The sequence below is a fragment of the Phocoena phocoena genome, chromosome 4 (genome assembly GCF_963924675.1).
Source record: "Phocoena phocoena chromosome 4, mPhoPho1.1, whole genome shotgun sequence".
In the NCBI taxonomy this organism is placed as follows: domain Eukaryota; kingdom Metazoa; phylum Chordata; class Mammalia; order Artiodactyla; family Phocoenidae; genus Phocoena; species Phocoena phocoena.
In genome coordinates, this window is record NC_089222.1 from 3,113,722 (window position 1) to 3,135,785 (window position 22,064).

Genomic DNA, 22,064 nt, shown 5'->3' on the forward strand with positions numbered 1-22,064 from the left:
AGCAACAGATTCCAAATCAAGGACGTGAATGGTAGATTGGTGCGTTTTTCTCACCTGTGAAATGGAAGTAAAAATAACCTCTTCCACCTACTTCTCTAATTTTTATGAGGATCAAATAAAACAGCTAAGGCAGGAACGCTCAGCTCTCCACTAAATTCGCTATTGCTTTCCCATCGCTAACCATTGGCCTGTCCCCGAGCTCATGGCTAGACTCCATCTCCTGCAGCTGGCTTGGTGCTGCGACCGGGTCCTGACAGTGCTCTGTGCGCCCCCAGGACTGGCTTTCCCCTCCCCTGTGCTCTCCTTCCCAGTCTGCCAGCAGGAATCAGATGCAGCTAAGGGCCTAGCGGATGCTGAGCCTGTAGCACAGCGAGCAGCCTGCCTTCCTACTCACTGTGTACAAGAGAGGAGGGACCAGCCCGGGACACAGGCCTTGAACGGTTACCTGACAAAGAAATTCTGTACCAAACGTGGCACATTTTGGAGGGCTTTTTCCTAACTGCAGCAAAGCTCAGCTGAACTGAATTCCATAAAGTGAAAGTGCTTTAGAAACACTTAGAGGCAGTATGAGTGTGAGGTATTTTTCCTGTTTCTGTAATTTTATACAGGTCTGCAGGTGAGGAGAGAGGCAACCATACAGAGAGGGCAGACAAGGGATGCACAGCCTTGCCCTCGGGAAGAGCAATACAGGGGCTGGCAAAACAGGAGCGCCCTTGTTACCGAAGGGGAAAGGTGGAGAGGGGATAAAACAGGAGCTGGGGATTAACATACACACACTACGATATATAGGTAACCAGCAAGGGCCTGCTATAGAGCACAGGGAACTCTGCCCAGTATTCTGTAATAATTTATATGGGAAAAGAATCTGAAAAAGAACAGATACTTGTATATGTATAACTGAATGACTTTGCTGTACACCTGAAACTGACACAACATTGTAAATCAACTATACCCCAATATTAAATAAAAATTAAATTAAAAAACCAAACAAGAGTGCCCTTGCCAGGTGATTCCACTCCTCATGACTTCTTTCCAAGACTTCAACCAGGAGAAGGAAATATAGAATTTAAAGCTCCCTATTTAACCGCTCCAGTAAAAGGTTTAGGGAGACGGTGGAAACACTCATCTCCCCAAAGTAACTCAATCATAACTTATGATGGTGTAAAATCTATTTAAACAGAAATGATTTTCTGTCATAATTTCTATCACTCTCAGGAAACCCCAAACCATATACTTTTATTTCTGTGACAAAAATACATTCTTGTTTTTGTTTGGTGAAATTATAATACATTGTCACAATTCATTTTTAGATGATGGTCTCTAGGAATTTTGTAAAAGTAACTTATTTCGCACCCCCCCCCCCAAACCCTGGTGGCTCCACACTTGCTTTAAGTCAGAAACGCTGATTTTTTGCTAATTTTTTTCATTGACCAAAACTCCTTGAAACATACACTTGGGACATCATTGGGGGTAAGCCATTTTCAAGTCAACAGGTTAATTATGAATATCGGAGCTTGTTTCTGTACTGTATGACAAAGGGAGAAAGCTTTACCAAAAATTACAGACTTGAGGCTTGTTTAAAGAAAACAGCAAATGAGAGTGTTCTAGATATTTTTAAACAACAAGCAGGCAAAGTAATTTAAACAAGCAGTTCTGAACTTGGAACTGTTAAAAGATTTATAAAGCCACGTAAAGCCACCAAATTAAATAAACTATTCTCACTCAGCCAACATGGGAAAACAAATATAGGGCTGCAGGAGAATTCAGAATTCACCCTCCACTTCCTGTTTATTCCTATATCAGAAGGAAAAAAAAGACAGATTTTTCCTGCTTTTTCAATCCAAAATGATTTCTCAAGTTAGAACAACATTTGTCCAGCAGCAGAAGTGTTTTCTCCTTCTGTAGGAACTAAAACTAGAAATAGCTGGACTGTCATTTCAGCTGTCTTGATGTTTCTAGATATGAAGGTAGATTCTAGATGTTGAGATTGTTATTTTTTTTAAAGCACTAGAGCCCACAGTATTTTTGAGTATATCGATCTAGTTGCTAATCCTTAAGAGTTCGCTTAAAGACGGTATCAAAAAGAACATATCATTTGCAGTGAAGGGCTAACCTTGAGGTGAAAAGCAGAAATTACTAAGGAAATGAGCTGGATTTTGGCCACCCAAGGCCTTGTCCTGTTCACAAATTTCATAAAAATGTTCATGAATATATAATCACAAACCCCATGTATTTGATGCAATTCATTATATAATTAGATAGAATATATAAAATCATACCACTATGAGCATTACCATAGAATTAAATCTCATTTATTACATGTCATTTATTACTATATTAATTACTATAGAATTAGATTTAATTTACGATTAAAAACACTTATTCAGGCCCTACTATGCACAGAGCACTACGGTTGGCATTGGTAATAAAGCTCGGACAAGAGACCAGCCCCAGTCTTCCTGCAGTTTACAGTGTGACAGAAGCTGGGAGCAAACAAACAGCTGCATAATAATAAGTTAATCACATGACTCAGCCATAAAAAAGAACGAAATCATGCCATTTGCAGCGACGTGGATGCAACTAGAGATTGTCATACTGAGTGAAGTAAGCCAGACAAAGACAGATATCCTATGATATCGATTATATGTGGAACCTAAAAAAAAAATGATACAAGTGAACTTACTTACAAAACAGAAACAGAGGGGCTTCCCTGGTGGCGCAGTTGTTGAGAATCCGCCTGCCGATGCAGGGGACACGGGTTCGAACCCTGGTCCGGGAAGATCCCACATGCTGCGGAGCAGCTAGGCCCGTGAGCCACAACTACTGAGCCTGCGCGTCTGGAGCCTGTGCTCCGCAACCGGGGAGGCCGCAACAGTGAGTGGCCCGCGCACCACGATGAAGAGTGGCCCCCGCTTGCCGCAACTGGAGAAAGCCCTCGCACAGAAACGAAGACCCAACACAGCCAAAAATAAATAAATAAATTTAAAAAAAACCAACAAAACAACAAAACGGAAACAGAGTCAGAGATGTAGAAAACAAACTTACGGTCACCAAGGAGCAAGGGAGGGGAGGGGTAAATTGGGAGACCGGGACTGACATATACACACTACTATGTATAAAATAGATAACTAACAAGGACCTACTGCAGAGCACAGGGAACCCTGCTCAGTGCTCTGTAACGGCCTCTATGGGGAAAGAATCTAAAAAAGAGCAGATACGTGTCTATGTGTAACTGATTCACTTTGCTGTACAGCAGAAACTAACACAACACTGTAAATCAACTCTACTCCAATAAAAATTAATTACAAAATAAGTTAACTACAGCTGGGTCAAGTGCTACAAAGGAGAACAACAGAACACGTGAGAGAGAAGGACCTAATGAGGGTGCCAAAGAAGGCTGCTCTGAGGAAACACAGCAGTGAGCCCTTCTGAGCATCTTTCATGCCCGCTGATCCCCAGGTGCCTACACAGGGCTGTGCAAAACCAACCTTAAGAGAAGGAATAAGTTTCCACATTTCCATGCAATTCTTCACGGACTATCCCAAGTTCCCTTGTTTTCAGATTAGTCTTTAATTTTTTCCTGGAACGCTCCTCTCCCCTGCCTCACCTGGAAAAGGCTCACACATCCATAAAACCACCTCTTCTGTAAAGCCTTCCCTGGAAGTGTCAGAGGGATGCGAGTCTCCTTCTCTGCACCCGTCAAGCCCTGCAACTTCAAGTGTCACAGCACATGGCACGTGCACTAATTTTCTCCTTGCCCGTACATACACTCATCCTCTCACTCAGTAAATATCTACTATGTACCTATTATTTAACAGGCACTGTTCTATGTACTTTCTAAACATTGGGACACAACACTGGGAAGAAAATACATAAAAACTTTTAATTTCTGTACCTAGAGCCTGTCTCATTGAAGGTGTTTAGTAAATGTCTGATCAATGAGAGAATAAATAAGTTCTCCCTTGTTGGCCAGTTTTATAAAGGAGGACAGCTCTTTGGGCCTATGAGGGGACCTACTCTTTTTGGTTCAAGGACTGAAATAATGAACTTGATGGCAGGCTTCATAATTCAGCTTTAGCTACTACAGCATGCAGACATCGTCCTGTTTTTGCTACTGTCTTTAGTGTGTCATATTGTTCTTGGGACTGGACCTTGCAGCAAACCCCTAAGCAGAAGCAACTGTGAAGGGCGAGCAGAGACCGGAATGGTCTCCAAACAGAGCATAATGTTCATGTTTATGGATGCTGATTAAAAACAAAAAAACAATGTCATCTTAAATGGCCTCGGTCAAATAAAATCACCAAGCACGTTTATAGAATTTAATAGGAGTTCTAAAATTAAGTGCAGACATCCATCTTCCTGATTGCAACACTCTTTGTACTGAGCGTACTTACTTGCTGTCTGCCAGGAAAAAAACCCCAAACCAGCCCAGTGGCCGAATGCTGTCCTGGAGATGAGAGCCTCCTTCTTCAGAGGCAAGGAAAACAAAGGCAGATAAGAAAATGGATGAAATGAGCCCTGAGGGACTGAGGGGGCTGGTGGAGTTTACACTCTTCAAGGCTGCTTTAAATAGCAGGCTACCAGCGTGACCACGATCAAGCATCCCTCTGTGCCTCATGGGCTCCCCACGTGGGCTGGGCGCTGGCTCACAGATGGGAAGTTTCCACCCACCAAGGGCAAAGCGGAGAAAACAAGGACTCAGCACCATTTGGGAGTGTGCCCATGGGTGGAGCCCGTGTGTTAACTGTCCCTCCTTGGGAAAGACTGCCTTGCAAGCTCTTCCTTCTTCTACTTATTGATGTAAAATGTCATTTCTTTTATGAAATGATCAAGACGATAGGGTTGTTTCCCTTTTGAAGTACGCTCCCACCTGTTTTTGTTTTTCATCTGTTGCCCATGAAACCCCCAAACTGGAACACAACACACCGCTGCTTCCTACCCACTGTTTCAGTGGGGCTGAAGCAGTGAGGAATTTTCCAGACTAGGATTGAAATCCAGCTGTGTGACCTTGGCCAAGTTCCTTAACCTCTCTGAACCTCAGTTTTCTCATGTTTAAAATGGTGGTCATAAAGCCTAACCCCCTGGAGGGCTGTTGTGAGAATTAAATGAAATATGAGTATAAAATGTCCCCACGCCTGGTACAGAGAAGGTATCCAACAAGAGCAGTTTTTTCCTCCCCCGCTACTCACCCCAGACTTGTAAACACCAGGGACTCCCACGCCACACAAGCTATTCCTAACAAGAAATCAGTGCACTTACTGGGTTCACTGTTGTAGTGTTTGCATTTGGCGTAGGACGGGGTTCAAACTTTTGTGGATTTGTTTTAGTTTCACAGATTTGTTGAAGCCCAGAGAAGTTAATGGACACAACAAAGAAGGGAAGAAACGGCCCTAGAATCCAAGTTCAGTTTCTGACCTAAAATACCCCATTACACAGCCGGCTCCTTCGCAGCCATGAGCTCTCTCCTGCCTCCCTATCAAATCAGGTCCCCCTCCGTTATTCTTTACCAGACCATCCTATTCATTTTCTTCCAACTCTAAATTGTTTGCCTGTCTTCTGCCCTTGTTCCAGAAGGAACCTGTCTGTCACATCCACTGCTGCATCTCTGGCGCCCAGCACTGTGGCCCTGGAATACAGTTTTTGGAAGAGAATTCTGCACAAAACCAGGGCATAATACAAGAAGGTATGTCAGCAAATGTCGGCTCTGGCATCCTCACCCTTTTGCAGGGTGACTCTGCCACTTTTCCCCATAAGAGGTGGTGTTCCCTTCTCTACCCACTGAATCCAGGCTTAACCACGCTGGGCCAATGGGACACTAGCGAATGTGATGCAACCAGAGGTTTGCACACTGGTGCTTGTCCTGTCTTACTGATGGGAACCTGCCCACCACCACATAAACAAACGCAGGCTAGGTTCACGGGCGAAGAGCCCCAACATGGGGAGAGGGTCCAGTCATCCTGTCAAGGCCCTGGTCATGTGTGTGAGGCCATCCTAGACCCACCTGGCCCAAGCCAAGCCAGCCCAGACAAGAAGCTCTGCGCAGCATTGTGACAAATAATAAGTGCCATTTGTTTTAAGCCAACAAGCATTAGAGCTTTTTGTTAGGCAGGAAAAGCTAACTGATATGGAAGATCATAAAATACATCCCACAAACCGCTCCAAAGTAAGATGCCAGGTGTTTCTGGAAGTAGCTCACTTATAAGGAAATTGCTAATTTCTGGCTTTGGATTGACAAGGAGGTGGGAGCTGAGCAGGAATGAGAGGTGGAGGAACAACTGAGAGGGAGGGTGGTCCTGAAGCTGTTGCCATGGCGCCCGGGCAGGCAGGGATGGCGAATAGCCGTCCTAGGCCCACAGTCCACCAGAAACAGCTGCTGCCGCCTTTGGCATGAATGCTTTGGGTCACCAGCTTCTGAGTTTTAGAAACTAAAAACAGGACATATCACCATGTACTTTTGCAGAGGTCAGGAAACTAGGCCCAAGGGCCAAACATGGTCCACTGCTTGTTTTTATAAATAAAGTTTTATTGGAACAGAGCCATGCCTATTCATTTACATATTGTCTATGGCTCCTTTCACGCAGCAATGGCAGAGTTGAGTAGGTGTAACAGAAACCATGTGGCCTTTGAAGCCTAAACTATTTACTGTCTGGCTCTTTACAGAATCAATTTGTAACAACTCCTGTACTAGGTTATCAGGGGAGGTTCCACGCAATGGCTGGGTCTTAAGCTGAGTCTTGAAGGAAAGAGGCAGTGTTGATTTGGGCACAAAGGAATAGGGAATTGCTGAAAGAACATTACAAGAAGGAATACTGAGATTATAACCAATGTTACATGACCGTGTACAAAAGTAATTATAATAATTTCATGACAGTACAAACAATAACTAAGCAGATATACCACTTACTATGTGCCAAGTATGTGCTCTATAGTCACTCATTCTACCCTCACGACAATATTAGACGGTAGGTGGTATTATTATCTCCATTTTTCCAATTGCGAAAAGAGAGCAACACAGAGAATGAAAGATGCTTGCCCAAGGTCACAAAACTAGCAAGTAGCCTAGCTAGGATTCAGATCCTGGTGTTCTCACTCTAGATTCCATACTCTTTGAAAGCTACAAAAATGGAAATGTAAAAAGGATAAAGGCCAAAACTGTGCATACATTCTAGCTATGAGCAATGAGATTGTCTCTTAAAGACACCTGAAAATCTGCTTTATTACTTTACATCATGAAACCTTTTTGGCTAACTATACCACATGTTCATTTTATGTACCCTTTGTCCCCTATAAAAATTTGCCATTTGTCCTGTTTAGCTGGAAATCCCCTAACAGGACATCACTATGGTACAGCTAGTGGTTATGATGCCATGGTGATGCTGTGTCAACACAGCAGCCACTGGCCATTCCCAGAGGTAGCCCACAACCCATTCATTAAATTCTGAGGCTAATACTGCCGCTTGGTCCCTAGGGAGACAGAACGTTCTCTTCCCCAAGCAACAGTCAATACGGTCATTCTGGTCATGACAGGCGGAAGCTACTGTGGATACTCCTTTTTAAAGATGTAAGTTGGGTTCTGTTTGGGAATCCTACTTTACAGCAGGGGATCCCAGCCCAGAGAAGTGATCTTTGATCTCCAGCCAAAGGATGGGCCAGCTCTTACAGGTCAACTGGGGGCCCATGGTGTATGTGCTGTAGCCCAAAATGGTGTCGTGCCTGGGGCCCATTATAAACAACCAAACTAAAGATAGGCAGAATTCCCAAAGAGAAGTTGTTTCTTGATTTGTTACCTCATAATCACAGGGAGAGAGTTCTAACAGATAGTCTTCAATAATACTAACTCTTTATAGACTAACGGAGCTCACATTGATATACCTCTTTTAGAGAGCATCCTGGCAATTCGTTTAAGCCTTAAAAATGTACAGAGCCATTGACTTAGAAATTCCACTTCTACTCATTTATCCTAAGTAAATTATCAGAGATAAACATAAAGGCTATTTATTAAAGCATTATTTATAGTAGAGAAACACTGAGAACACCTCAATGGTACAACAGGGGATTCATGAAATATATTATGATATAACCATAAACCACATTAATGGCATAGCCATAAAAACTATGCAGTTGTTTAAATTTTGGTCATGAAAGATTATTAAATTTTAAAAGAAAGTTAAAACCAGTATACAACATAAAATTCTATCCTTGTAAAAAAACACCAAAAATAACAAGATGCACATACTAATAGAAAAACAGGTTTAACAGGGGTTTTTCTCCCAGGCTAGAACTATGGTTATTTTAATGTTCTATTTCTTTTATACAATAAATTCTGCATTGTGTTGGTAATTTTTAAAACGATATCAAAAGTTATATTTAATTTTTTTTTAAGTTATATATTTTTTCCTTTGGCTGTCACATTATACTTTTGCTTTCTCATGTTTTTCAGTTCTATGAATTTTGTCATGTTTTCCCAGCAAGCCAAAATGCAGACCAGTCTTTCTCAACAACCAGGGGGAAAGGCAGTCCACATTTTCAGAGACCCACCCGTAGTTCAAAAACCCTTTAGTCAGACAACTGGTTGGCAAGCTCATCTGACTGTTTTGGGCTTATAGTTCTTTATTAAAAAGGTACACCCCAACAGGACTCTGAACAGCTTTACCAAGTTCATCAAACTTGCTTGTGCTGCTACGGGTTTTGTTTTTGTTGGGGTTTTTCCTAAAAAGAGACAGAATCCCAAATTAAAACAAGAGGTCAGGGAATTAGCTGACTAAGAGGTGATTAAAACAGTCTGTACTTTACAGAGTGTGAAACTGCTTAATGTGTAGGTAGGGCTTGGGATCTGGCATGAGAAGACACGCTCATAATTTCTTTTCCCAGGACATAAAAGGAGCAGGTAAACTGAGTTGTAACGTCCCTCATTAAGGTTTCTGGTCATGAGATGACAAAGTTTTTTGAAATAAAGGAGTGTCTTTTCATTTAACTTCCAAATGAGCACTAGACAATGATTTATTTATAGACTGTACAACAAATGGACGGAGTGAACTGGGATTCTGCTGAAACCTTCCCAGATCTCAGGATAAATTTAAGTAGGTTCAGCGAGGGGTTACCAATAATAAAGCACTAATTAGATGCACAGATGCTTTGCTTTTTATCCAGCTGCCAACTGGTTGCCGTGTTCTCTTCCTTGACCACCATATCTGAGGCTACTGGAAGAAGGGGCATTCCTTTCAAACCAACACAACCCCAGAGGAAGAGATATTCCTAAGGCTGTAATGAACTTCTCCAAACTGGCCTCACCCCGTAAACAAATTCATGTTTATTCAAATGATTCGAAAAGGAAGGAAACCTCGCATAATTTCTTTGAGGGGCTGACACTCAGGCGGTTCTTCAAGCTGTATCTTTCAGCACCCAGGATGTGCCAGGCTGTGTGTGAGGTGCAGCTGGGGTCCCGGGTCCCACGTCCTGGTCCACTCTGTGTTCCCAGGCCATCAGACGTGCTGGGCGGCAGACCGAATGCAAAACCGGCCCCAGCTGTCCTCCCCCTCTATTCCTGCCTCTTATCTTGTGACTTTGCAGCTCCTCCTGCTGAGAAGTTGAGTTTATGTTCTTACCTGTTGAGTACAGACTGGCCTTCTGACCTGCTTTGGAGTGTGTCAGAAGCACGAGTGTGTCCCTTCCGAGCCTCTGGAGGACTCGTGTAGCCCGACTCTCTCTTTTGGAACCCTGCCTGCAAATAACGGGGGCCAGCCTGACGGGATGAGAGGTCCCCCGACAACCGGCAGCACCCTCAGAAGCAGAGCCCACCAGCTAACCTGCGGTGGACCTGGTCCGTGTGGAGCACGGCTAGCACCACACGAAACCCCCAGAGGAACCTGGCCGAGAGCACCGGCCCATGAGCTGTAAGCCAAATTAACAGTTGTGGTTTCAACAACAAGGACCTCCTGGACGGCACAGGGGACCGCTCAATATGATGTAACCACCTAAATGGGAAAAGAACCTGAGAAAGAACAGATGTGTGTATACGTTTAACTGAACCACTTTGCTGTACACCTGAAACGAACACGACGTTGTGGATCAACTGTACTCCGATATAAACTAAAAAGTTAAAAAATAAATAAATCAAAAGGCTGTGGTTTAAAGCCATTCCTTTTGAGGACTGGCTCCTGACCCATGCACGCAGTAAGGGCTAACTCTGCTCAGCTAAATGCAGAATGCCTTGGAGCAGCTGGGGGCGGGCAAGGAGGCTGTAACGCTCCAACGTGTCTGCACTGATCAATGCATCATGCAGTTTTGATGCATAAACAGCACACCTGGAAAAATAAAAAAACCAAAAAAACAGCACACCTGAACTGCCATCGGCGGGAGCAGAGAGAAGCCGTGTTATCTAGGGAAGGGCTGGCTCAAGACAGCCCCAGATCCTTTGAAAGACTGTCTGTGGATGAGTTGGATTTGCCTGTGAAGTCATTCTGTGTTTCTTTTCTCTCTTTAAAAAAAATAAGAAGCTCTTTCACTTAATTAAGCCTGTTGGACTCGATTACGATTGTCTAGTTTGATTCAAAGCAGCCACATAGACTCTCTGACACATGTTCAGCCTCCATGACTCCGTAGGCTGGAATTTTAAATCCAGCTCCCCTGAATTCAGGACGCACGCACACACAGTAGCAAGTCCCCACAGGCTGAAAATCAAACTGTAATTCAAAGGCCACAGGGCTGAGGAAACAGCCAGAAGATAAATCCCCATTTCAACCTTGGATTCTCTGCAAGTTGATTCAGGGGATTGTCAGTCATATTTAAAAATGAAATAAAACTACAAAGACACCAGACGGCATGTTCTAAAGAGAAATAGGGGATGCTTTTCAGGACGCCTTCAAAAGGCTCTTGCGACCTGAAAAGAACTGTTACGGGTTATTTTAAGGGCCCTGGAACATTTGGCTCCCATCAGACATTTGCAGAAGTTTCTGAATTAACTAATGAGCTCTAAGGAAGAAATGAAACCACCACACACAACCCAGAGCACCACACCGATTGGAGGTGACGTGACAAGATATCAAAGCAGCCCAGTCCTGGAGCTGGGCACTCACCTTACACCCCTCGCAGGCGCTGACCCCGTAGTGGTACCCCGATGACTTGTCCTGGCAGACGAAGCAAGGCTTGTACACCCGAGGGGGAGGAAGTGGAGACGGAGGGCTCGGGACCAGTTCCTCGGAGCTGGTGCTCTGTGTTTCAATCGCTACGGTGGAGATGGGAAGGGGGAGGAAAAAGAGAAAGCGTATTTCAGTTCATTGCTTTTTCACCAGTGAGTTCATAGGCCTCTGCCCCCAATTCAGCAATAACATAGCAAGGATAGGCCCACAAAAAGAGCTGCCAGTGTAGGCACTGCAGGGCGATCTTGACTCTAACGTGGTATTGACAGTTTACAAAGCAATCCCCTATGCCTCTCTCATTTGCAGAGCACCGTGGCACCGTGAGGGAGATGATTTTATCACCATTTTACCCCCAAGAGAAACAGAAACTCAAGGAGTGCAGTGACTTGTCCAAGACCCACCGGGCAGTGGTAAAGCCAAGACACAAAGTCAGACGTTCACTGCACACCCAGGGCTCTTTCGACTCTCAATTAGAGTCTCTGAAGTGACCCGCTTGACCCTGTCTCTCACTTAACCAAAAGGAACTTCCCTTAGGACAAAGGAAGAAAATGCCCAAAGCAGCCATTCAACAAGGACACGGAAAGGGCCGTCAGCACGCGGCCAGAGCCGAGATTCACTAACAGCAGTGGCGGCGAGACCTTTGCTACTCAGAGCCCTCCTTGGGCCAGGAGTGCGAGCACCACGTCAGAGCTTATTAGAAAATGCGCTATCAGGCCCCAGCTCGAGTCTGAGGAGTCAGGTCTACATCTTATCCAAATCCCCAGGTGACTGAATGTACACTTAATGTTTGAAAAGCACTGCATTACATTAATGATGGCACAGCCTGACGTTGCTTTTCATTCTAGACTTACAAATACGCGATCCCCCATCTCATTATTTAACCACCCCAAATCCATGAGGAATAGGAATTTATAGAACTTAAGATCTAGGTATTCTCCCATCCCTACCCTCCAGATTTATGCTCAATGTCAAAGCAAGACCTGGCCCTATTCCTATAACAGGCAAAACTGCTCATAAAGGATGAGGAAGTGGGGAAGGGAGGGGCTGAAAGTGGTCAAATAATGTTCCAGAATCTTCCAACCTCCAATCACTTTACAATACACGGCATATTTCCCAGAGTATAAAATTTCCAGTTGTTCCACTGTTCACCATCTCCCAGATTAGCTACTCTACCCACTGGATTGTCCGATAGCCAAATTTTCAGCAAGTCAGCTCTGCCCCCTACACGTACTGTTAATCCATCCTTGTCTGAGATCTTGCTGCCAGGCCAGCCCAGTGACCCAGCAGCATCTCTCACCCCAGTTACTGCAGAAGCTTCTGCACTGGTCTCCCGGTGCCCACCCTCCCGGCCTAGGGTCCCCTCTGCACACGCACAGTCAGATAACTGCTCCAAAGTTAAAATCACTCTGTCTCCCTTACCTGCCGAGAGCCCTCACATGCTCCAGCAGCCACCGATAAGAGCAAAGTCAGTCTCCTTGCTGGGCCCCGCAAGGCTCTTCAGGATATGGGCCTTCAGTAACATCACTGAATTCAGTGACTCTCCTCATTTATTGACTTCTAAACGCTTGGTTTCTGTTCCACCTCTTGAACAGGCCAAGCTCTCGTACCAACTTACGGGTATTGCGCTGACCATTCTCCCTACCTGGAAATTCTCAGACCTTCACACGTCTAGTCCCTTTTCTCTCTTAGATCTTAGAGCAAATGTCACCTCCTCACGGGTGACTTTTCTAAATAAAAGGCCCCTTCCCACTTCTGGTCACTATATGTCATTTTATTTTGTTTTCTATAATACCTTAAATAGTGTCTAAATTTAGAAAGTCTGTTTGTGTACAATTTTATATTCTACCTGTGCTACTCCCCCCCCAAGTATGGGTCTTGTGAAACCAAGGAACTCAGATGAATTGTTTACAACTCTGTTCCAGGCCTAGAAGAGATGCTGGCACATAGTAGGTGGAGAATCAATAAATATTTGTTGAATTAATACATGAGCTTTTCCCCTTTTCCTTATTTGTCTTCATTCCAAGCCCTAAGTGCCCTTCTAAGTGCCCTTTAAGGCCTTGTTAAATGGTAAAATTAGAAACCGAGTAGCTTTCACAATACTCACTGGCTTCCTTTAAAATTAATTAATTATCCCTTTGGAATAGAATCAACTATAATTATAGTATTGTCATAATTCAGAAGAATCTTGGAATGAATTCATTAGAGCTGGGCAGGTCTAGTAGATAAATCTAGTACTGTCTTTACTGGGTAGCTCAGCACAATTGTGGCAAGGGCTGTACAGGAAGGTGGGCATCGAAGATGTCACGAGAGCGCATCAGATCAGCTATCAAGCTACAAAAGCAACAGCATGCCTGCCCCTAAACCAATCAGCTTCACTGAAAGTAAATGAGTCATAATGGCATCAACAAGAAAGCAGTACAAAATAATACATCGCTCTTTGTTAAAAATCTAAGAAAACAATATAAAATAAGCTACAAGGATACAACACGGGGGATAGAGCAAATATTTTATAGTAACTATAAATGGAGTATAACCTTTAAAAATTGTAAAGCACTATATTGTCGCCTGTAACTTACGTAACATTGTACATCAACTATATCGCAATAAAAAAAATCTAAGATGCTGCTACTGCTGTTGTTACTCTTGTTATTACTGGGTGTCACGGATCCCGAGTCACCATAGATTATAAAATGCATGTTATTCTATGTATCATTAAGAAAGACAAAAAAGTACTGCCAATTAAATCATGACCCATCAACGCTTGTGAGACACAGCCTGATTTCAGAGATGTTACAGAATTAAATGCTTCTGGAGCCCTGAAAAAAAAAAAAAAACCTAAGAAAACACACGCAGAATTACTCACAATCCTTTCATTCAGAGAAAATTACTGTTATCTTGGCATCTACCCTTCAAAACATTTTACTGTGCGTATAAATGTTTTTGGTTGGTTTGTTTACTTTAAAAAGTGGAATTATGCTGTAGATTCTGTTTGGGACTTTGTCTAACTTACTGTGTCATGAAGTTTGTTTCCTTGTCAATAAATATTTTTCCCGCAAACGTTCCATTATGATGAATATCTTTGTAGCTAATCTCAGCACATCTCTATTTCCTTAGGCTAAGTTCTCAGAAGTGGAATTATCAGTTCAAAAGTTATGGCTATTTGAGAATACGCTGTGAGTCCTAGAAAGGCTGTGTTAATTTACGCTCCTAATATCAGCACAAGTGAGTCCTCCCCTAAACGCCTCCCAGAACTTTCTGATTGGTTTTATTTGTGTGTCTCTACTTCCCCCCTAGGGACTGAGCTGTGTTGTCACCACAAGGAGCAATCCCACATTGTGTGCAATGTGGGGAGAGTGCATTTTCATGTTCTACTGGCTCGTGTAGAACAGCTAATCTGGCTTGTCTAGGAAGGTTGTAAATAGAATTCTGTTAGGTCTGGATTCAGCTGTCAGAGTTATGCCCTGAATTTCAAACGTGGGTGGTAATTTCCATAAATATGCAGCTTCAAATCCATGTACTGAGGGGGTCCAGCATCTCCCCCTCCCAAAGAGAGGAAACTGAACTGCAGGCAATCTAATCCCCGAGAAACTCAGGCAAAGCACATGCAAGTGGGGAGACCTCAGAATCGAAAGCCTTTTTCTATAGATGAGAGTCACTTATAACCAAGGAATGAATCAGAAAACTTGCCCTCAACAGATGTACGGATGAAAATGTTCTATTTGGAAGCAATCAATAGCGAGGGCTCTGGACTTTTATTAAGGCTGTGGTTATTTCACTAGTAGTGTTTTCCCATATTCGTACAATGGATGTTGGTGTGTTCAATCTTTTTTTTTTTTTTTTCCATAAACTTATTTATTTATTTAGGCTGCATTGGGTCTTCATTGCTGCGTGCGGGCTTTCTCTAGTTGCGGCGAGCGGGGGCTACTCTTCATTGCGGTGCGCGGGCTTCTCATTGCGGTGGCTTCTTTTGTTGTGGAGCACTGGCTCTAGGTGCATGGGCTTCAGTAGTTGTGGCACGTGGGCTCAGCAGTTGTGGTGCGGGGGCTCTAGAGCGCAGGCTCAGTAGTCGTGGCGCACGGGCTTAGTTGCTCCACGGCATGTGGGATCTTCTCGGACCAGGGCTCAAACCCGTGTTCCCTGCATCGGCAGGCGGATTCTTAACCACTGCGCCACCAGGGAAGCCCGGTGTGTTCAAACATTTAATTCCCTGACTATAACATACCAAGTGTGTGTTACACGCTATGGACAGTACATGGTATGATCCCTTAGCCTTGTCAGGTTTGGCCTAATAGTAAACCAACAATTAGAATATAATACACTGGTTCTCAAACTTGGCTGTGTGTTAGAACTACCTGGGGAACTTTTTTTTTTTTTTTTTTTTGCAGTACGCGAGCCTCTCACCACCGCGGCCTTTCCCGTTGCGGAGCACAGGCTCCGGACGCGCAGGCTCAGCGGCCATGGCTCACGGGTGCAGCCGCTCCGCGGCATGTGGTATCTTCCTGGACTGGGGCATGAACCCGTGTCCCCCGCATTGGCAGGCAAACTCTCAACCACTGCGCCACCAGGGTAGCCCCCTGGGGAGCTTTTAAACATCCTAATGCTTAGATTGTATCTTAGACCTATTATGGCAGAATGCCCGGGAGTGGAAGCCAGGCATCAGTGTTTTTAAAAAAGTATTCCCAGGTGAATCCAAATTACAGCAGTTTGGGAAACACGGATATGGTATGATATGACAGAGAGGGCTGTAAGCCTTATTCAGCTCAGAGTAATCAAGGGAGGCTTCCCAGAGGAGGTGACCAGGCTGTGTTTTGAAGGATGAATTGATTCCGTCTATTGTGGTTTGTAACGTGAATCCTACAAATGCCACATGTGCATCCCAGACAAACATATATAGAAAAGACTTATATATGACAAGAAATAATCATCTTTGGAAAAATTTTCCCATTGGTGGTAAAGCATTAACTATTTGACTATATGTATTCAAATATCCCCTCAAAATAGATCATCGTTGGTCCTTCATTTCCTCTGTGTGGCCCGTGAAGCTGAGAACAATGCAAAGCAAACAAGAAAAATCTCCGTGGTACCGTCAGATCGCCAAAGCTAGCTTTAAGCAAACATGCCAACGCAAGTTCTAGGATTACTACCAGGATATGGCATCAGTAGAAAAGCAGATTTGAACTTCAATGCAACCTCTGGCCTTTTTGGTAATGTAGCAAAAACATACTTTGGCCAAGTTTATTAGTGCTCCTCTTGCCCTTTGGTGCCCCCATCACTGCCGCCCCAAAGACAGTGGGAAACAAGGCAGGGGGATAGCCCAGGGCCCCCTTCACGACTCAGTTCTGGCATTAAAGGCTGCTACAGAGTGCCTGCCGTTGATCTGTTCGCTGTCGTCCTGCTTAAATCAATAATCTATTAGTCCCTTTAAATGAGAGTTAGATTCATCAAATGCCCCTGAGAGACGTCAAACATTTTGTGCCTTATTCCAGGCAAGCACAATCAGTCTATGGAATGATGAATTTTTTGCTCAAAAACGCTGCAGGCCCAGCAGACAACATGTCCTGTATTAGCTCATTCAGCGATCTCAGGCAGGCCAAGAAAGCAGTTTTTAGACTTCCCAGGGGGGAAAAGAGGCTTGTGTCATTTAAGAAAATAACCGCACTCCAGCCATCCTGCCGTGATTTCAGTTCAGGGAAAAGCAGTCTTTGAGGACTGATTCAGATCTGCTCTTTGCCTCATGCTTTTATTTATTTCCTTGCTTACTTATTGTCTTACTGAGTTTTGTTTAGTGACTGCGTCCCCAACAAGCAGCAACCTCCAAGGTGGCATCTAAACTGCTAACCAGATGCGCTGCCTCGTTTGTTAGGGAATGGCCAAGACAGGAACTTCTGTTGCTAGGGCGAGATGGATGTTTGGCTCCATGGGTCCCTGCCCAGAGGAGAGCCAGCACCAGAAGTGCTGAGGGGGCTTCTCCGGGCTGCCCACTGGCCAAAGGAGACAGTGATCCAAAACCTGCACTGACAGAAGCTTCCAGCCCATATTTTAAACCTCTCCAACCCTGCAACTCAAAGGTGGCTGTCACTAGGGCACCCAAAGCTAGAATCACCTTCCTTGCCAAAAAATTCATTACAGGTCTTGTTTGCCTTTAAACTAATGCTCCTCAAAGTGTGGTCCAGACCAGCAACCGGCAGCAGAATTCTGGGGGTAGGGAGGAAGCCATTTGCTTTAAATTAGTGGTTTTCAGACTATCTATGGTAAAGGATCTTTCTTTTTTTTTTTCTCACAGATTGATAAAATCAATAAAAACAAATCCCTAAGGGAAAAAAAGACACACAAAATGAATCTCCAGAAAAAAGGAATTAAGAAAAAGATGCTTGGGCTTCCCTGGTGGTGCAGTGGTTGAGAGTCCGCCTGCCGATGCAGGGGACACGGGTTCATGCCCCGGTCTGGGAAGATCCCACATGCCACGGAGTGGCTGGGCCCGTGAGCCATGGCCGCTGAGTCTGTGCGTCCGGAGCCTGTGCTCTGCAATGGGAGAGGCCACAACAGTGAGAAGCCCACATACCGCAAAAAAAACAAAAACAAAGAAAAAGATGCTCAAAACACAAGGTACAACTTAAGGAGGGAAAAAAAGGATCTTTTAGACGTAAAATTCCTCTGCCAAATTTCTGTACAAGTTTCTAAGCATTTGCTCTCACGGATGCCCTGTCTCCTCGAGTACTGGCAGTGGGCCGCAGAGCAACTGGCCCGGGCCACGGCTTGCACTTTGAGAAGCACTGCTCTGAAGGACTCTATAAACTCGGAGGCTGTTTGCAGACAAAACAAAAGCAAACCAAAGGAACTCTCCACCGACCGAGACACCGCACAAAAGCAGAATACCGGCACTCCCAAGTGACACAGCCTTCTTAAACACTGCCGCAACTCTGAGGGTTTAATTCACTCCCAAAATAAAAGCAAAATAATAATAATGCTGTTGCTTGTTAAGAAGACTTGGCACTTGCAAATTAACTCACCTGAGAAAACACAGTATAAATGTCCTTGTTGTTACAACACACCTGAGTGTCACTTAAACAGACGGAAAGCCTCTAACAATAGCGCCCTTCACAATTCCTAACATGCTTGGCATTTTTCTAAAGGTTAGATTAAGTAGCAGATAACATTTTAAAGAGAAGGCCCAGTATACTATGTTTTTCTTTGTGAGAACTAATTTATGGCGGGCTAAGCCATGCTGACAGACTTCAGGATTTTAGAGGCGGTCAGGCAGGCATCCTGCATAATGAAAGCCCTGCCTTTTCGCTAGAACTTTCGATGATTAAGACAGCATTTTAATGCACTCTCTGGGTAGCAGAGCCTTAAAGGAAAAAGGAGTTGTAAAGCAAAAGGCATTTCCTGCACGGCCCCGGGGGAATTTTGAGCCCTGAGCTCCGGGACCCTGTAGGAGGGAGTAATTTCAGCTAATTAACGGAGACTAGCAAAGTGTTGCATTTGGTCACAACATTAGTTGGGTTTCATTTTTGTTGGCACGGAGGAGAGCCGGTCTGGATTTTTTCCCCTCCTTTTTCTGTGGATTCACTGCAGGATCGCAAGGCCCACAGCTCTCATACATTAGGGAGAAAGTCAAAGGAAACGCCAAAGTTCAACCAAAGTACAAGTAATTAGAACCAGATTCTCCGCTGCGGGCGTTTGCGCATGCGCGCGCGCGCACACGTGGACCTTTATTGAAATATCATTTACATGCCTCCAACCGTGAGCGTGGGACTGGGGACCTCCGTACTGCCGCTCATTTAATTTTCCAGTCGCCTCCGGAGTGTGTGTGTGTGTGTGTGTGTGTGTGTGTGTGTGTGTGTGTTTGGGGTGGGGTGGGGAATCTTGCTTCTAATCATCTTTCAGGAGAAGCGGTTTGTTTCCACACACAGGGGATTTTGCAAATCTGTGAATCGCATTTTGAAATTAGGTAATTGCCAAACAAGAAAAACTCTGCTTTGAAATGGTCTTGACTCACTCTGCTGCTGGCTTTGTTATTACTGAGAAGCTCCAAGATTAGTCCCGGGTCTGGGGGGGGGGAGGGGAGGGGAGGAAAACGGCGCGGCGGGCTCTGGCAGTCTTGACTCAGTAACCTGCCCGTGACCCTGAAGGAGTGTGTGTTTGCCCGGGTCACCCGGGATCCTGGCCGAGGGCTGGGGCCGGGTTATGAGAATCCCTGCTATTCTGACCACACATGCAACAGGTGCTGAGGACAGGCAGGGGACAAAAGAAGGGCCGGGAAGGCTTTGCTTTTTAAGTCCTTCAAGAAAGCCTTGCTTTCCAAAGTGCGGTCCCGGGCTCGCACCATCAGCACCACCTGGGAACCGGGTCAAACGCAGGCTCCCACTCCCCTCCACCCCCCACCCCCACCCCCAGAAATGCCCGCCGAATCCCAACAGGCATCTTAACAAAATCCCCAGATAATTCCCATCCACACTAGCAACATTCGAGACACCTTGACGTAAAACATAAAAATGTCTTGTTGCTCTCCTAACCTCCCCGGAACCCCAATCTGCTGAGTCAATCTGGCACCGTTGACTCTGTCGGCCTCGCCCTTTGCTCAGGTCCTCACTAAATGCGCTCCTTGTCGAGCACTTAATACCTTAAGAGCTCCAGGCGGCGCGGTGTTTATGCTCCCCAGAAGCCTGCATCCGCTCCCATGGAATTTCGGCAGTGGATTTTAGTTGGCAGAAGGGGTCAGAGTTGCACCGGAAGAGCTGAAGTAACCGCGGCTACCATTTACTGAGCACTTACTAACTGCCCAGGACTGCGCCAAAGGCTTAGTATTGACACCGTGAACTCACTGACTCTTCCCCAGACCCGAAGGGGACAGCAGGGCCGGGGAACCCCGCACCTTAGAACTGGGAAATTTAAACAACACACTACTCGCAGCCTTTGCGAAAGAGATTTATTTTTTAACTGGGGTGGCGTTGTTTTACAATGTTGTGTTAGTTTCCACTGTTCCAGCGAAGTGGAGTTCCCTGTGCTATACAGCAGGTTCGTATTAGTGGTCTATTTTATTACAAAAGAGATTTAAATGGCTGAATAGATATTACTCTTATTTCACTCAAACCCACAGCTTTTTAACTTCTCATCTTCCACCTCCTTAGGAAGTAAATCACTGGGTGTGGTCTGGTCGGGCCTATTTACTCATATTTGAGAACTGCAGGACTGTGTACCTCCCTTTCTTTTAATTCACGGTTATAATTTTCCAAACACTGATTTGATTCAAGACATGGTTAAATTTGACAAGATAGTTTGGGCCTTAAAAAGAGAGACCGGGAGGCTGAGGACCCACTAATCACTCTATTGCAGCTACACCTGTCTGGGCTCTCGGCCAGCAGCAGAAATTATTCCTGAGACCGACTTTTACCGTAGGAAGTGCTGTCATATTTTCCTAAGGGACTATGACACGTTCAACACCTACATTTCATTTTTATAATATGCTTTCTTGCTCCAAGGAACATGGTCGAAAATTATGTCATAGGTTGTTTTAGGTGACGTTTGTAACAGACGATGCTTTAGATCACGACTTTCTAGGACATACTAAGATAGCTTATGACAAGTTCAAATAAATTCTCCCTTAAAATCACTTAACGGGCCGACACATCTAAATACTTATTAATGATGTGAACGGAGAGGCATCCGAAATGGAAGGCGTTAAGTGAACAAATGCTGTAACCTGCCTCAGGAGTCGTGTGTGGATGAAGCTAATGACATCACAATACCAAGGTCCCTGAAGAGCTTATCTCCACACCAAATGATTCAGTCCCATATTCCACTTCCAATCAGGATTTCCAAAATTCTTAAAAAGAAATTATTGCACTAACAAATGACATTCTATTATCTGTTCAAATTTCCTGCACCCATAGTGGATTAAAACAGGACCACTAAAATGTTTATCATCTCAGATACGCAATTCTTTGCTTATATACTGTAAATATATTTGAAAATCACATTGGTACCAGTCCTTACAGAAAACAGGGGGGATACTGTGGTGGAATATTTTTAAAAGATGACGATGAAATTACTCTTTGTCACATGGGAATTTCTGCCATTCTTCTGAGATCTGAGAAAGTTCAAGGGTAAAGACACCAGAATGTAACCTCTTTCGCAACAAAGTAACGTTCTACTTACTCAGTTATACTTTGCTGCAAAGAAGTGTTTTTTTTTTTTATTTGCTTGATACTTTACAGGTAGACACTCACACTAGTGGCCTCAAAAAGCTCTGAAACCAATTTAATCCTCATCGTGTGAGTTTCCTTTGTTCCTAAAAAGAACTAAAATGCCCTGAACCTGCAGAAAACTGTGTGAGGAAGTGATGGGATGGCATGGGCTTTGCTCCAGATGGACCTGGATTTGAATCCCTCTTCTGACACTTGCTATGTTAGTGACCATAGAGTTTTTGTTCCTCCTCTGAGTCCTAGTGTCCCGTAGGACAATGCAGATGATCCTAGAATTCCTGTTGGTGAACGAGAGACATTGTTTGCAACTTGCCTGGCACACGATGTTTCATAAGTGATGGTCAGCCCAGAACCCCCATCCTCCCACATTTCCCTTCCACCTTCCTTAATCTTGGACAGTGGCTCTTAACCAACACTGATTTTGCCCCCCAAGAGACATTTGGCAATGTCTGGAGAGATTCTAGCTGTCATAACTGGGGGCAATTACTGACATTTAGTGGGTAGAGGCCAACGATGCTACTAAACTTCCCACAGTGTACCCCAATGTTCATTGCAAGCACTATTCACAGTATCCAGGACATGGAAGCAACCTAAATGTCCATCAACAGATGAATGGATAAAGAAGATGTGGTACATATATACAACGGAATACTACTCAGCCATAAAAAGGAACAAACTTGGGTCATTTGTAGAGACGTGGATGCATCTAGAGACTGTCATA

At 44.4% G+C, this 22,064-nt stretch overlaps 1 protein-coding gene across 3 annotated transcripts in view; it reads right to left on the bottom strand.

The window, feature by feature from the left end:
* Positions 1-22,064, bottom strand: part of RARB (retinoic acid receptor beta) — a 446,540-nt gene that overhangs the window by 149,155 nt on the left and 275,321 nt on the right. For all 3 annotated transcript variants that reach the window (XM_065877062.1, XM_065877064.1, XM_065877063.1), the window contains exon 2: positions 11,076-11,224. In XM_065877062.1, coding sequence (XP_065733134.1) covers positions 11,076-11,224 — 149 coding nt within the window. The remainder of the gene's footprint in view (positions 1-11,075; positions 11,225-22,064) is intronic.